Raw genomic sequence first — 17320 nt, forward strand, 5'->3', positions numbered from 1 at the left:
TTGATTTTATGGTGCAATACCTAAGAATATTAAATTAATTCTGTTTCTTTAATAATTATATTATGTGCTCCATGTGCTATTTATATATATAAATATGACTTAAAAAATGGATCAATTATGCTTCATTTATTGGAATACTCATTGGCAATATAACACATGAGATATAAGATAGCATATATATAAAAAATAACATATAAGAAGCATTAGGTAAGAATGTTAGGTGTATTAAATGTATTTATATTTGTTATTATTTTTAGTTATTTTACATACACACACGTACATTATATAAAACATTACTTTTTTTACATATCTATTGTATATTGGCAATAAGATTTTTAATGCACAAGCTACAAATTTATTTATTTTTTATTATTTTATTTATTATACTTTATATATTTCTCTTATATTTTAATTTAATAAAATATTTGTTTAATAATTTCAATAAAATATAAGTTTTAAAACTATAAGAAATTATTCTTATAGTAAAACTTATGTTTTATTAAAGTTAAAATATAATCAACCATTATTTAGTGAATAATTAATTAATATTAATTTGCTTATTGTACAGAAATTTTCTTAATCTTAAAAAAATATATATAATTAATTTAAGAAGACAAACAATTTAAAATAAGCTTAAAATTTATTTATATAAATGTGAAAATGCCCAACTGTAGGTTGTGTGGTAAAGAGGAAGAAACTAGCCTTCACATTCTTGGGGACTGCCCAGCATTGATCGGACCAAGAACATGCCTGCTGGGCTCAGGTTTTCTGGAACCAAACCAGGTGAGGCAGCTGCCTGTAGGGAATCTGCTCCGCTTTTGGAAAGAAGCGGGGTCTCGCTAGGGCAGCTGATAACGGGGAAGCACAATGGACTCGGTTTGAGTGCCAAAGTGAGCTTTGTAGGAAGACTGTCCCCGACACAATTATTATTATTATTATTATTATTATTATTATTATTATTATTATTATTATTATTAAATGCGGAAATATTTTAGAGTTACGGGCCCAGACACAGATTTTTTCATAACACATAAAAGAATCAATCTGAGATCTTTATTTCTATCCTGGAGAGAGAAATAAACGATTCTGATTGATTGATTCTGTTATGCGTTATGCATTATGCGTTATGCAAAAGTCTGTGCTACGGCCCTTGTATGTATTTTTTTTCGTAATTAGCTCCTCGTATTATAGGTGGCGCAGAACATTCTGATAAAAGCATATTATAAGTGTACGCGAGTGCAGTATGAAGAGTGAAGATAATAAGAGTGTTGCAAGACTGATCATTGGATGACATCTGTCTTTTGTGATAAATAATTGGATGGATCTCAGGTAGTAATTATTAAAACAAGATTCAAATGTATTAAATAACGAAAAGCATATTATTTATTTTATGATTTATAATATAGTTTTAATACAGAAGTTTTTGATTAAAATAAGTATATTATTTATTTATAACATTTATTGTGTCTTTTAATAAATAAATTAATATCTTTTTTACAGTTATACATATTGAAAATTTTTTTACACGTACTGATATAACGTATATTTATTAAATAAAAAGCAGATATTTATACATTATGCATTGGATCAAGATCTCATGTATTTTGTGTATGTTTGGATGTTTTAAAGATTTCCGACCATCGGAATCTTTTATAGCTGATTATTTAACTGGACCGTGGAAAAATTTTACAGCCAATGAAGTTAGTAAAATTATTAAATAAATTAGTGCACATTAATTTTTAAATGATAATGAAATATGTTGATTTTTCAGGTGAATCATGAAATCTATCCTGTCACCACATACAGTTACTTATCGACATTAATTATAATGTTCCTTATTACAGATTTCATAAGATATAAACCCATCATAATACTTTGTGGTCTCTCTGGCAGTATAACTTTCCTTTTGATAATATTTGGAAAGATTGTGCTGGTTTTACAGATTGCTAAATTCTTTTTCGGCTTGTTTTTGTCCGCGGAAGTTGCTTATTATACTTACATATATGCCAAAGTAGATAAAAATCACTATCAAGAAGTTACAAGTCACACTAAAGCAGCTTCTTTATTTGGACGCAGCTTGTCTGGCATCATAGCACAGTTAACAACTTCCTTCGACCTATTAAATTATCATCAACTCAATTATTTAACTTTTTCAGGTACATAAGAATTATAGGTTTAAAATATGATTTGTAGGTATAAGTTTTAATTATTTTATTGCAATATATTTAATTTTATATAAAATTTTATACATATACATAATATAAATCGATTGTAGATAATTATATGTATAGATTATTTGTAGATAATTAATCATCTAATTAACAAAGAAAGATCTTTGGAAGAAAAATTTGAAGAGTAATTATAAATGATAAAACGAAATAAAAATTAAAAATGATAAAAATGTGATTAAAGCTCCATTTTTTTAATTATAAATGTAAATATTTATATAAAATGCTTAAAGAACACATGAATATTTAGATATTATAATTTAAAAAAAGAATCAAAATTTTTGTTGATTTTTATTTTATCATTTGGAATTACTTTTTAAATTTTCTTTTATCTATTGCATGGAACCACAATATAACCATTATTATAAAATATATTCATGTATATTTTTAATTATATATATATGTGTGTGTGCGTGCGTGCGTGCGTGCGTGTGTGTGTGTGTGTGTGTGTGTGTGTGTGTGTGTGTGTGTGCGTGCGTGCGTGCGTGCGTGCGTGCGTGCGTGTGTGTGTGTGTGTGTGTGTGTGTGGTAACATATTTATGAAATATAATTTACAGCCATGAGCATTGCAACAATCTGGGCAACGTTCTTGCCTCCTGTTGGTCAGTCAATTTATTTCCATCGTACTAATGTTCCCGACGATGAAGAAAAAAATTCCGTTATTATACAACAGGCAATCGATCAATCACACCAGTCAAATAATTCACGGAAATTTTGTAACAAAAGCAATAAAACGAAGCCGGGTATATTATTGCTTCGTAAACTCAAAAACGCGTATGCGTTGCTGTGGAAACATTTTGTGCTAGCTTACACTAATTATCGAGTGATTAAATGGTCGGCTTGGTGGGCTTTGTCTACTTGTGGTTATCTCATGGGTGCAACTTATTCACAATTACTGTGGCAAACTGCAATAAAGCCAGGTGATAAGATTTACAATGGCGCTGTGGATTTTACATACGCGATCGTAGGTAAGAAAAAAGTATTAATGAAACAATTATTTAATTCGATTTTTACTTAATTATTTGTGTTATTTAAATTTTATAAAATCAGAAATTGTAAGGGTAAGAGTATCTGAAAAATATAAATATGCACTATCTCAAGTCAAAACGCAGTTGTTTGAGTGACAAGTTAATTTTATGTTCATATATATTTAAGATAGAGAAATATTTCAATCTTTATTTTGGATTTTTCAAATTATGCAAATCAAATATTTGTATATAATAAACATATAAGTTTTAATCACAAAATTTAAATAAAAAAAATTAGTGCTAAAAATATTGCAAAGTATGCAAATATAACAATTTCAGTGATAAAATAACACTAAATAAGATATGTGTACACATGGAAACATGAGATAGATTTATTAATGAAATGAAATCATTGCAAACTCGTATATGGTTACAAAGCACAGATAAATAGTAAGACATAATTAATATGCATAACTAGACACCAGTCTATTTACGTATGCTTGCATATCAAACGTAACCACAAACAATAAAATTATATTTGATATATAAAAGAAGCTATATAACTTTTTCTGAACTAATATTCATTTACGCATATTTGCTCTCCGTGTTTCGTAACAATACACATGTCTCTAATTGCTTTCCTAAATGTTTTAAATACTTGTGTATTAATTGTCGATTAGTATACAATTTTCATACTGCAACTTTTTAAATAAAATTGTATCTTATCTTTTAAGTAAAATTGTATCTTATCTTTCCAATGAGATAATACATTTTTTTAAAGATGAATATATACTTTGTACACCTGCTAAATACGTCATACATCATTTAGAATTAGAATTTTCTTTAAAATTAGAATTTTTTTCTTCGCAAATTTTGAATAAATAACTAAAATTAAATTGTATACAAATAAATTCTTAAGTACTCATTTTTTATCATTTCTTACCAGGTGCAATAAGCGTATTTTCTGTAGGAAAGATACGCTTAAATTGGATTTTATTAGGAGACATAATGTGTTCTGTGTTCGCGTTCTTACAAGGCTCTATATTATTGGCATCTTCTTATAGTTACAACATTTGGTTTTTATATGCTGGGTATATCATATTCGGCGTAATTTATCACACTATGGTCACTGTCGCAAGGTGAATTTTTCATATAATTAATACAATTATTATTAAGGAGTTTATAACAAAAGTAACTCTTGTAAAAATTGTTTTTCTAAGAGAAAGAAAAAAATAACAAATAAAAATCTAAATAGTTTTTATCTTAAAACAAATCTTATCTATTTTGTGTGAACTATGAACTCTATAACCAAAAATTAACTTCTTAATAAAATTGCGTGTAACGAAAGACTATTAATGTTGTTTTTACTTTCTTAGTTTTGAGGTCGCTAAGTGTATATCCGAAGATAGTCATGGTTTAATATTTGGCGTAAATATATTTCTCGCCTTATTGATGCAAAGCCTGCTGACATTTATAGTTGTCAATACGATTATGCTGGACATCAGACACCAGGTAAGAATATCGATAATACATCACATTTATGTCTCTCAATAACGTGTGAGTCTTCGTTTTTTAGTTCTTTGTCTACGGTGGCTATTTTATAGTCTTAGCTATGATATATATTGTGCTGGGTGTAATCAACATTCTACAATATCATCATAACATGACTCAACAGCGAATTAGATAAACTTTTTATTCTATATTAGTAGATATCAACATAGTATTATCAAAGTGAATAAATATTAGGTACGACGAAATATGTTATTTATATTTCAAAATCAGTACGAACTAATTATGAATCAGAAAACTCTTAATTTTTTAAAAGTAATGGTTCGAGATATTAAATATGTATATATATATCAATATATAATATATAATATCAATTATATATATTTGTATCTGATGTATAATTTTTATAAAATTTATGTGAGAGAAGTGCTATATTACAATCTTGTTGCACAATTTCTCAATTATTTTTTGGTTAAAAAATATATACGTTGAATATTAATTGCATGTTATTGTGAAGGAAATATACAAGAAGGAAAAATCAAGGAAATAATCTACATAGTCTTAATATGTCATTGTCTTTTAATATTATAGTATTGGTTTTATTATTTGTATATAGCTATACAGAAAAATCACGTTTACAATTATAAAATCGTTTAATGCTCAAGCTCGATTGCGAGTCGGACGATTTCCTCGATAGCGCGATTCTAAATGTGTTATTCTCGACCGCGTTTACTACTATTAAAAACCGCATTTCTCCGATACATAACAAGTTTCAAACGATTTCTCAATTATATCACAGAAATACAGACTTTTAATTCGAGTGACAATTTGAAGACATACAATTACAAAACCGTGTTCGTAATGGGTGATCGAAAAATTTGTAGAAATCATGTAAAAACCTATGCGTAAACGCTAATTAGAAACGATCAAGTTTTTTTAATCATCTCTGACTGATTTCTCAAAGAGAAAGAAATCGACGGTTACGTTCCTCTGAGCGATACATACGCATATCTTGTCATTTCTTATAATTCTATTTACAGTTTTTGTAATTGTTGTTTATAACACTTAAAACTACTGTAAGAATTAATACAGTGTTATTATAAAATGATTATAGCTATTTATATTCATATCTCATCGATCTAAAAAGTGTATAACAAAGTCTACAGCATTACAACAATTAATAATAAGAAGCACTCTGTGCTTATTATCGGTAACAATTGACATATAAAAAAATCTTTGTTAGATGTTGGTGCAACAAATAAATTAAAAAAACGACAATTAAAATATTAATAATATAATATTTGATAATAGAAAGTAACATTATTATACACAAGTATTAACATATTTCTGGTAATATATACAAAGTTATATTCAAAGATAAAATAAATATTTGATAATAATTTGATAAAACACGATATAATGCCGTAGATTGAAAAATCGAGATGTTTCTTTAATATTTCAAGAAATACAATAACTCCTCATTACGTTAGGCACAAATATTTCTATACTACTAAGTAGCATATTCATTCTAAAATGTGTTTATAACACGGAAAATTTTCATTATTATTCACTATATAAATTGAAAACTTGGTTTTCAATTATGTTCAGTACTTAAGGTTTGGGCTTGTTAAAGGTCTTAACAATTGTAAGAAAAGATTTGCAACTTTGCAGCGCAATAGAAATCGTCTTAGATCCATTTAGCGTCCGAAGAAATGGTTAAAAAGCCACGAAAATCCATTTCCTTCGACATTAAATAATCCTAAATCCTTTCTCTGGTGCCAAGTTAACCCTGTTAATGCAAGACTCTAAAATTAGTTCTATTTAATATTGATATCAAGAACGCAAAATCATAAAGCGTTCCTGACACGGAATCGAATCTTTTCGGCCGGGAGAACGCGTGGATTATTTGAGTTATAAAAAATTTGGAATGGAGATGCAAAAGAGAGCGACAAAAACACACGCCACGTTCGACTCAATTCGAGAACTTGTAAATCTCTCGTTTATACCTAGAACCGATATAAAATCCGTGTATTCTCGATATGTTTCTAGCTACATGTATATGTACGTTCGACTACTCTGTAATATTTGATATCTAGACCAGCGCCACACCATTATATCCGTAAATCTCGAAGATTGTCCATAAATTTTTGTAAACTTGTACTTGTTGCTTTGCATCAGGTATCTGGATTATTGCGTGTATTGTCACACGCGCTATATCATCGAATGCTCGGAAATCTTTCGACAATAATCTTATCATTTCTAGATTGCTACCTAGTATCGATCAGTATTGATAATGTATCGTTCTTAGATACGCACCGCTTTTCAGTTATGCTACAATTTTTCTTAATCACTGTTAAAATATGTTTTCTCTAAGCTTCAATAACTTCAATTTCAAAACTCTTTGAAATAAAAAATCAAGAATTGTAACTTTCTTCAGTCCTCATGCGGTATCCTTTTGCGGATAATTTTTACTTATGAAATCACTACTAAGCTTTCATATTTTTACACGTCTAATATTGGTCCGCTGATACCGATCGATGTTTCGAATTTCTTTCGATTCTTGTAAAGAGAATGAACCTTATTGCGTTAAAATCACCGAATTTTGAATGTTCAACATATCGCAGAATAAAATTGCTCATTGTGTAGACCATAAGGTATCAACACGTGCGCCGTTTTTTTTCATAGATGCATGAAATGCCGTTACTATTGTGGTCCTTCTCCGTGAAGTAGAGTGAGTATAGCGTTTCTGAGAGCGAAATTCGGAGTAAAGGTAGTATCGTGTAACGGCTCGTTCGTCATTGGACTGGTGTATTTTCCACATAGGAACCATTCATTTATGGCTGCTCTCTCATAAGTAAATCCATCTAGAAATAATAATCGTTCACAATTAGATTTATCAAAATAGATATCACACAGATCTTTCAAACATTTTTCTAATAACGAAATGTTTCCTATATTTTTACCTGAGCACTGCACAGGTTCTTTCATTATCTCATGCGTTATAGGACACAAGAATTCATGAGGAATCTCAGACTCATCTATATTCTCCATAATGTTGCAATCTTCACGCTTCAGCCAATATAATTGCTTCTTCAATATTTCCACCGCCTACAAAATATTTCGAATTTGTAATAAGTTCGATATAAAATACACTATACAAAAAATCATCGTAATGTCGTGCACTGCACCTCTTCATCGTCTTCAATTTCCAATCGAGATATTAATTCGTTCTCTGACACAGATAGCAAATGCCGTCCAGTTATTCCCAGAGCAAGCACTTTCCGGGACAATCTGGATAATTCAATGTCGTTTAGCCATTTCAAAGTATCATACAGTTTCCAGTCTGCGACCTAAGTAACAAAATTTTTTTATCAAATATTATTCGACTCGTATGTTTCGCTCATTTTGTATGATCTACAACTGATTCAATAAAACGTTAAACTACTGACCCTCTTTTTTTTGTTTCTTAAGCTATCCATCAAATTACTTTGTGATACTAATTGCTGAGGCACCTTCCAAACCAAGACGGTCTTGTCCAATGCACCTAAGAATAATTATCATTATGGTTAATTAAAATACTGATATTTTTTCTATGTGAAGTATGACGACAAGTTCTAAATAAATTTTTAAGCTTAAAGATTTATAGAATTTGTAGAAACAAGTTTAACAAAGTAAACAGCTTATATAAGTGTGCAATTTTATAATTGAGCTGTGTATATAAATTTGTAATATTATGCAATATAGATGAGTGTCATAATAGTTTTAAGACCTGTAGCAAAAAATGACGTGTCTTCGGAAAATGCGCAAGACGTAACAAGACTATCGTGATCCTCCAGGACGTATAAACAGCTTCCGGAAAACTATGAAAGCATATTGATTCTCGTAAATATGTCCTTGTAGATTTTTTATCATGTTTTTGTCAATTGTCTCGATTGCTTACCACGCTCCATATGCGAGCTGTTCTATCTGTCGCAACGCTACCTAAAACTTCTCCATGGATGGGCGAAAAACGGACACACATTACGTTTCCACCATGTCCGGTCAAGGACTTTTTCTCTTTGTAACGCGTTCCAGTGTTGCTCGATCGAATCTCATCTGGACCAGGTAATGGCTCATTTGAAATAATTATATGCCACAGTTTAACCAACGAATCGTTACCGCACGTCGCCAGTAGATATATTTGTTGGTTTACATCTGTGTCCCTTGCTGCAAACAATTGATTTTTATCGATGTTTGTATTATTTAATAAAGAAAAATATCCAAAAAATAGTAAAATAATTAAGAAATTTTCTTACACGAACTGCACATCAAGGAGCATGGAGTAGGACTGAAGTCGCATCCTTGGACACCTAAGTCATGACTCGCGTCGCAAACTAGCAATGCTTCGGAACCATTCTTCTCATCTAGGATATCAAAGAGACGCCAAGTACCTTCATTACATGCGGTCACTAAGTATCGGGAATCGTGCGTGAATGCGATGGCGGATATTGCATCAGCGTGGCCTTCGAAGACACTGCAAAGTTGCCTAACGATTATTATTAACTGTCTACAAGTATAAACCTAATCTTACATTGCTTATAAAAATTGCATCGAATATATATTATATATGTGTATATATATGTATATATGTGTGTGTATTTAAAATTATATATATATATAATTTTATTATAATTTTTGTAATAATTCTTGCGTAAAAAATAAATTTTTTAAATTTAGATTATGCTAATAATTGTGATTCAAAATTTATAACTTTAGAGTATCATCAAAACCGCCTTCTCATTTGAGAGATTCTTATTCTTTGATACTTTATCTTATAATTTTAATACATTTTTTACCAATTATGTACATACTATAATATATAGTTAATGTAATTGATTTGTTCTATTATATTGATACGTATACGCACTGCAACTGATCCATAGTTTCCACGTCCCATAACGTTGTCTTCTCATCGTCACCAGCGGTGGCAATCTTTGTGCCGTCGGGCGACCATCGACACACGCGGATGCCTGTGCAGGAATTGACGAAAGAGGATTTTGCTTGATCTCCAGTCTATTGATAAAAAAATGTCATAAGTGAGAAATCAAAAATATGATGCTATTCACAAAAAAAGATCATTACTTCTGTATTCCAAACTAAAGTCGTCCCATCGAGAGAGCAGGAGGCAAGCATTGAACCACATGGACTAAATTCCACGTAATTGACGCTGTAAGTGTGAGCGTCCAGTGGACTGAATGATTTTTCAAGTATTTTGATCACTTCCTCTCCATCCTCTTCTTCTGTTTCAATGCTCCAAATGCGCACTAATTTATCACTACAAGTAAAAAAAGAATTACATAATCAATGTAATGTCGTCAGATGTTTCGTAGTTTTGAAAACTCACCCTGACGCTGAAGCTAAAAGATTATTTCCATGGAAGGCAACGCTGTTCACCGCACCATTATGTTCCTCTAATCTTTGAATCAATCTCACTTCGTTAGCGTATGTCTCGACATTTCTCATTAGATCGTGTTCGTGCATAGTACTCTAAAGTGAAGAAGCTTGTTAATATTTACCAATTATTACAGATCTCTATCTACTTATGACAATTATGTTCTAAGATTTTGGTCGTAAATCGATCTTGATCATGCAGCATTTTTAGTTCATATAAATAAAATATTGTTATAAATTATATACATTTTATTAATAAAAATTGTTATAAATCTGTTTAGAAATAAAAATTTTATTAAAGATTATAATTGTTAATATTTGCTATCATAAAATTAATATTTAGGTTAAATATAGATTAATTTCAATAAGTGAACTAAAAATATTTTTTCTTAAAAATATATCTCTTAATATAATATTTAATATTATAAAATTTACTTAGTTTGGATTATTCGTTAATGAATGCTTAATTAGCTTCGTTATAATCTACTTAATTTTTTTTAAATCAATAGTATGTCAATCATAAATCGAAATAGTCGTAAGTAGAGAAATATCTGTTTTACAGTGTCATATATATGTAGATATGTGTATGTGTATGCATGTGTGTATATATGTATATGTGTAATATATATTACCTTTTCAGGATCATTCACAAACCACTTCGTTCCAACGTTTCTTGACAGTTCCGAATCAATAGTTAAGTTTCCTGTCAAGTCCCATGCGATTACCGATTTATCGTTAGAGCCTATAATATATTAAATATTATTTGCTATGAAACAAATCGTAAACATTTTCGGAAATGTAGATTACCTGTCGCTAGTAAACTTCCGTCGCGTGAAAAAGCGCAGCAAGCTACGTATCTGTTGTGACCGGAGAGTATCGCCATGATCTTTCCTGAGCTCTATAATTAGATTAAAATGTGATAAAGAATTCAATTTAAAATATTCTTCTCCAAGATAAGGTTAGATAAGTCGGTAAGATAAATCTCTTACCGTTTCCCAAATTACTGCCGTTTTATCGAGGCCACAGCTGGCAATATATAATCCGTTGCTGCTAAAACGGACGCAAGTTAAGGCACTGCTGTGCTTTTCCATTACTCTGCAAAGCTGTACAGTGGCAGTAGAGGGTTGGGTCTCGCACTTATTCTGGCTCACCGTGACTTCCCACAATTTCACGTCGTGATCGTTGCCGCACGTGATCAATTGATAAAGCTTAGTGTATGGTTCATTACCTGAGATAATAATTGTGTTATTCATTGCATATATCGTATTTCTTTCCTACTTGTCGAAAATAATGTCTGCAATGCTTGCGTACATGTGACTTCTTGGAAAGTCGAGAAATCGCAACAAACTACCCCCATGTCGTGAGCATCATCGATCGAGACGAGTTCGGCGATTTCCTGATTGGTAGAGGTACAAGTATCAATCAGTTCGGCAGTGGAGAACAGCTTTAGGACGCCCAGCGTGCACGAGGTGATCAGCCAACTCGAGTCCGGCGAGAAGGACAGGCTTTGCACGGCACCCTCATGCTTTTGAAAACATCTACACAAGTCGAGATAATAATTCAAATCATGATAAATCATTATAAATTAAAACGGTAAGAAAAAATATTCTAATCCAAAGCTTTACAAAAAGTTTTGGACTAAAAAATATACTTTTTTAAAATATTAAAAAAAAAATGTCCTCTGTAAAATATCTTGCCTGATTAAATTACGATGAACCAGATCCCAGATACAGACTTGCCCGTTATCTCCAGCAGTCGCGAGTAACGTCGAATCCGGCGAAAATCTGCAGACTCTCACCGCCTCGCCGCCCACTTGCACCATAGTGTGTATCTTCATTCCCGTCTTCGAAACGATATAAATTTACATTAACCCAATATTTGCTAGAACATGATTTATGATTACAGACTATTTGCATGACTTCTATTTCTTCATTACTTGCGCAACAACTATAACTCGCTTTAACTTCTATATGTAGATATAAAAAATTCATGGTGCCATTAATTTTTGAAGTCACAAGGAGAAGCTCGCTGGTCGAATATTATGATGAGCTCGTTCGTTAAGCCTGTATTTCTTTACATATATATAAATTATTTTTCATGTATACATATGCACTAAAAAAAATACTTAAAAATTTATTATTGTGAGCAAATAAATTAATTAATCAGAAAAATGATAGATTTCATAGAAATGTACATATATTCGTCATTACAATTTTTTATGAGCAATAAATACTAAAAAGACAACAAGTAACATTTGCTTGCTAATATTTCAATCTTTTTTTCTCAGTATATACAGCAAATTTTTAATATAATTTTCAAATTCGGTTAGATAATTCGATAAGATGTAAGATAAGATTTTATAATAACTTTATTATAAAATTAGATGAAATTTCAATAGCGTTTAAATTTGCTCCTCTCATATTTTCCTACTAAACAAGGCGCGTTTATACTTTTTTCAATATTTTTAAACCTACACGTAAGTTCCAGAGCAGCGTGGTACCGTCTATGCTGGAGGTGGCCAGCATAGTGGACTGGGGGCTGACCTTGACCGAGGTCACGCCGTACTTGTGCCCCATCAGGGGTGAGAAATATGCCTCCACGTAGCCAGTACCGGGCTGCCATTCCCAAACCCGGACGCGTTTGTCCCTGCGTGATAGAAGAGAGAGGAGACTGATGCTTAATATACATCGATGCGGAACTGTGTGCACAATATTGATAACCGATATTTACCCAGATCCCGTTACCAGAACGCAATCACCGGCGAAGTCGACGCTGTTTATATCGCTGGTGTAAACTGTCAAAGTCTGCAAGGCTTGCACGTCGCCTATGGCAGTCATGTTTTTTTCAGATTAACGGGGTTCTTAGCTGTAAAGACGTATAAAATATTAATCAGCTGTGTCGCACTTCTCAAAATCAACATCGTCTACTTTAATAAAAGGGATGGCGCGCCGCGCGGCTATATTACGTGAACGGTCTTCCATTTTTTAAACCTAAAACGATACACAGCCCGGATTATCTGTTGTCGATGCTATTAAGGAATGATGTTGAATTAGTATCACTGCCGAGTGAAACTGGTCTATCGATTAAAAACAGAGTTATACGCGACACGTAGACTGCCACGGTAGATATTAAACAGAATATCGACAAGCGCGATATCGTGCTGTTACATCACAAAGCCGTCACCTTGATAATATCAAATGATTATGATTGATCGTATCTTTTAGAATTGATGTATTCCTTCGCCAGAGGTATACTCTGTCCATAGTTGTCATGTCAGGAATGTTGTAAAGGTAACAAGGCACCAGGAGGCACCTTTAACCTTCGGTTTTCAAATGCTTACAAACCACATGTGCATACGTTTCTCAATAATACATGCATCCTGAATCGATTAACTGTTCTACAGGTGGGCATACGTATAAAAGCAGCGGGGTTCTCAAGTTTCTGAAAGTCAGACAGCCCTTGGCATTGACCGCCGCGCGTCACCGTTAAAGACACCATTCGTAATTGATCCGCCACGTACATTAGTTTCATTACCGTAATCGATCCGGCATTCAGGAACGAATCATCTATAACCTATCTAAGAATTACATAATTAATTGCCGAAATTTTGTCGTTAAAAATAGAATGTTCGATTTCGAGCAAGACGGAGCCATTTCAATTTTTAAGGCGAAAAGTTCTAAAAGTCACATTAATAATTTCTCCAGTTATCTCTACTGTTATATACTGCAATTGTCATCTATAAAATTTTAGATTATTAATATTAATAATCAACACCAATATTAGTAATATTAATAATTTAATATTAATAAATATTAATAATCTAATAATCTCGAAATAATACATAATTAAATAATATCTTTGATATAATATATCCTCAATATGTAAAAATGCAATTTTTATTGCATTATCCGCGTCACAACATTAAAAAGAAAATATTAAAAAATCAATATAAAACTAATCTTCTGGAAATTCCAAATTTTTCGAAATCTTTATTTTTAATACCAGGATTTTGATACATATTTATATTATTTAAAAATCAATATAAGACATCAAGAGTAGATGAGCTAAGTTAGCTCATCGAGGTATTATAAATAAAATATTGAAATGTTGAAATAAAACATTGAAATGTCGAAACAATCTAAACGTTTGACATATCTAAACGTTTGACATTCGTTATTAAAATACAAGTTTAAGATTTTATTTATAATAGCACAGCCGAATGTAGTTTAGCTCATCAGTCCTTGACATATTATATTGATTTCTAAATCTCCTACGAACCTACACGCAATTTTTATTCTTCATATTATTTAATTATAATTAGAGATATACGAATCAAAAATTTTTAAAAATTGAATTAAATCGAATTTTATTTTTTGTCCGAATCTAAATCGAACCAAATTGACAAAATTATTTAAATCAAGTCAAATTGAATTGAATTGTTGAAACACAACTTTCAATTAACATATAATAATCGTTAAGTTAAATTTTAAAATAATCATAAAATATTATAAAAAGAAAAATAATATTAATTGTATGACATAAAGTCATTTTCAATATAATTTTTATAAAATTGTTAATATATATAATTCGTATTTACATCTTTTATACTTGAAATCTTCGAGTAGTTCGAGTTCGAATCATAGAGATTCAAATTCAGATTTATTATCGTATTCGAATAATTTCCACATCTCTAGTTATAATAATTTGACAAAGAATCGCTTTACTTATTAAGCGAGAATCTTTAAAGAATCTGTTATTTGCTCGTAACAAATTTTTAACTTTATTTAGCAACGATATAGGCAAGCACATTAACCCATTCAATCTGTTTCTTCTCATCGTTCTATTTATAGGACATTTTCCCAATTTTTCTTTTCCATGTCAATATAAATATTAAGTTATATATTTGAAAGTATCATCAAAAAATCAAATTTAAGAAAACACAGAATTTAATAAATTAATTTGTAATCTACCTTGTCTGTATCTTGTGCCGGATAAAACCGGATTATTAAAAAATGTGTTTTACCTTTAATACTCTAAAATAATGAGATACGTTTCGCTCGTGACAGTACGGCCGTTTCGTTTTTCAATACTTCTTAATTTATAACGAGTGAAATGGCAATTTTTCACAATGTAAAGACAGAAGTGTCAAACTTATAGACACGTAAGAGAGCTTTATCGTTAATGCTGACGTGTACATAAAAGCCTTCGATTGTGCTTATCGTGTTTCATCTATGAAAGACAACGTCATTGCATCATTACAATCGCGATAGGTATCGCGGTTAAAAACAAAACTATATAAAGCATTCGTTGGTTATAATTGATCATCAGATAAGGATAGGGTGCGAGTTCTGGTGCGGCAAATTATATATTCGAGAAAGAGCTAATGTCGTGCGATAAATAAAAAATATGTTATTTCTGCACACGACGACACGCGACGTGTTTATTTATTTTGCGCGCAAATGTTTAATGATCGCAGCAAAATGCATTGAATTAAATTGCATTTGAAAAGAGATGTGGTTGAATTATTACATGCAGAACTAAAACGTTCTTATTCATATAGTGGAAATTTTGAAATATGTATTAATGGCAAAATTAACTTATACACGTCATAATATAAAACTAATGCAAAATTACTAGTCACATAAGCTTTATTGTGTTGTGAAAATGTAAATGAGTATACGAAGGGAAAATTAAAAGTTTTTATAGAATGTGAAACTATATTAGCCATAAACTTCATCACGTTATAAAGATATAAATAAATAGAAAGATGAAGGGGAAATTAAAAATCTTATAGGATAAAAATTGTATTATTTATAAACTTTACATATTACAAAAATATAAATAAACAAAAGAAGGGAAAATATTAAAAATTTTACAAAACACGAAATGATATATTAACCGTAAACTTCATCACATTATAAAGATATAAATAAATAAAAAGGAAAACTAAAAATCTTATAGAACGCAAAATTATATTAGCTGTAAACTTCATCACGTTACAAAGATATAAATAAATCGAATAAAGGGGGAATTAAAAATCTTATAAAATATAAAATATCATATTAGCCGTAAATATCGCAAAATTTTATGAAAATGAATATATAAAAGAAATTTTCTTTTAATCTTACAAAATATTAATCGTAAACTTCTTCGCACACACGTCACAAGGATATAAAGTGTAAATTGTAAAAACTTTATAAATGCACTTTGCCGAATTCTATATCATTCGTCAACTTGAAAAATCGACGCGTTCAAACCATTCGAAAACGCCGTGTTTATCGAAGAGTTACATGACTCCGAAACATATTAATTGTCTCACGCCAACGCAAAAAATAGCTATTTAATAATAATTCATCCGTTATGGCTCGCGTGGGTGGCGAGCCGTTATTTAATCCGTTATCAAGCCAATGAACCTCTTATTAAATTATTGACCAACGGCAAATCGGTGGAGCCCAGTCAAGCGGAAGACAAATCGACGCTCGCCCGAGAGAGGGATCACTCCCACTAAATACACGTAGGTATATATTCCTCCGGAATCGTTAACGCGTCTCGTGTCATATCCTTCCAAGCCCGGAAACATCGCGGCCGGGCCGGGACATCGTTCCGCGATTTTTTTTTTTCCCCCCTCGCTCTCGAGACTACATCGTTATTCTTTCTCTTCGTACTCACTCGTAGCAAAGGCACATGTTCCAGACACTGTCGACGGCCCACACGGCGGTGCCTCGTCGCTCCCCGTCGTCAACGAGCGCCCACGCGGCACATGATTCCCTTCGCGAATCCGTGATCCCGGTGGAGCTGAGGCGAGGCGCGGTGTCACATTATTTTTCGCGATCGTACATAGCGCCTCCCTCCTGCACCGACGAGACACTCGAAACAGGATACCCCGGACAGGGCACCTGTCACAATGAAGTTAAAAGCGCTAAACGCATGTCCACTGGCCGCTCAGATCGATATTACAGAGGCGTAACGCGAGATATAAACTGCACGCGGTGTTCGCGCGCTGCAAAATGTAACGTCGACTTGCCACCGTCTCACCCTCTCTTTCTCTTGCTCCCTCTCTCTCTCTTTTCGCAGCGTCACCGAGGCGATTTTAAACGCGTGTCCGCGTTGCGTAATCCCACAGATTAAGCAAATTGTTCCGTTATTTGAGGCAGCTAGCGCGGAGATTATTTATCGCCCGTGTGA

General features: G+C 31.7%; 2 protein-coding genes across 6 annotated transcripts; one reads left to right on the plus strand and one right to left on the minus strand.

Moving 5' to 3' along the window:
• Positions 1-684: 684 nt before the first annotated feature.
• LOC105836535 (thiamine transporter 2) lies at positions 685-5245 on the plus strand. Of its 3 annotated transcripts, none has more exons than XM_012680618.3 (8): positions 685-783; positions 1192-1329; positions 1501-1700; positions 1772-2156; positions 2786-3196; positions 4143-4335; positions 4573-4708; positions 4773-4914. In XM_012680618.3, exons 3-8 carry the CDS (start codon positions 1578-1580, stop codon positions 4881-4883), a joined length of 1359 nt encoding a protein of 452 aa, XP_012536072.1. In that variant the 5' UTR covers positions 685-783; positions 1192-1329; positions 1501-1577; the 3' UTR covers positions 4884-4914. The 3 variants fall into 3 exon arrangements, with proteins under 3 accessions (XP_012536072.1, XP_012536073.1, XP_028045116.1); XM_012680619.3 differs by having other exon boundaries at positions 761-890; XM_028189315.2 differs by lacking the exons at positions 685-783; positions 1192-1329 and having other exon boundaries at positions 1578-1700; positions 4773-5245.
• A 37-nt stretch (positions 5246-5282) lies between these two features.
• LOC105836527 (WD repeat, SAM and U-box domain-containing protein 1) lies at positions 5283-17298 on the minus strand. Of its 3 annotated transcripts, none has more exons than XM_012680605.3 (18): positions 16805-17298; positions 12866-13000; positions 12610-12781; positions 11833-11978; positions 11447-11673; positions 11125-11363; positions 10943-11033; positions 10768-10877; positions 10089-10231; positions 9827-10019; positions 9612-9757; positions 9001-9230; positions 8646-8911; positions 8475-8565; positions 8155-8249; positions 7894-8055; positions 7669-7813; positions 5283-7569 (listed from the first exon to the last, which is right to left on the minus strand). In XM_012680605.3, the coding sequence occupies exons 2-18, from the start codon at positions 12970-12972 to the stop codon at positions 7409-7411; spliced, it is 2724 nt and encodes a 907-aa protein (XP_012536059.1). In that variant the 5' UTR covers positions 12973-13000; positions 16805-17298; the 3' UTR covers positions 5283-7408. The 3 variants fall into 3 exon arrangements, with proteins under 3 accessions (XP_012536059.1, XP_012536062.1, XP_012536060.1); XM_012680608.3 differs by having other exon boundaries at positions 9001-9218; positions 16805-17294; XM_012680606.3 differs by lacking the exon at positions 16805-17298 and adding an exon at positions 15159-16798.
• Between the last annotated feature and the right edge of the window lie 22 nt (positions 17299-17320).

The sequence above is a fragment of the Monomorium pharaonis genome, chromosome 4, assembly GCF_013373865.1.
Source record: "Monomorium pharaonis isolate MP-MQ-018 chromosome 4, ASM1337386v2, whole genome shotgun sequence".
In the NCBI taxonomy this organism is placed as follows: domain Eukaryota; kingdom Metazoa; phylum Arthropoda; class Insecta; order Hymenoptera; family Formicidae; genus Monomorium; species Monomorium pharaonis.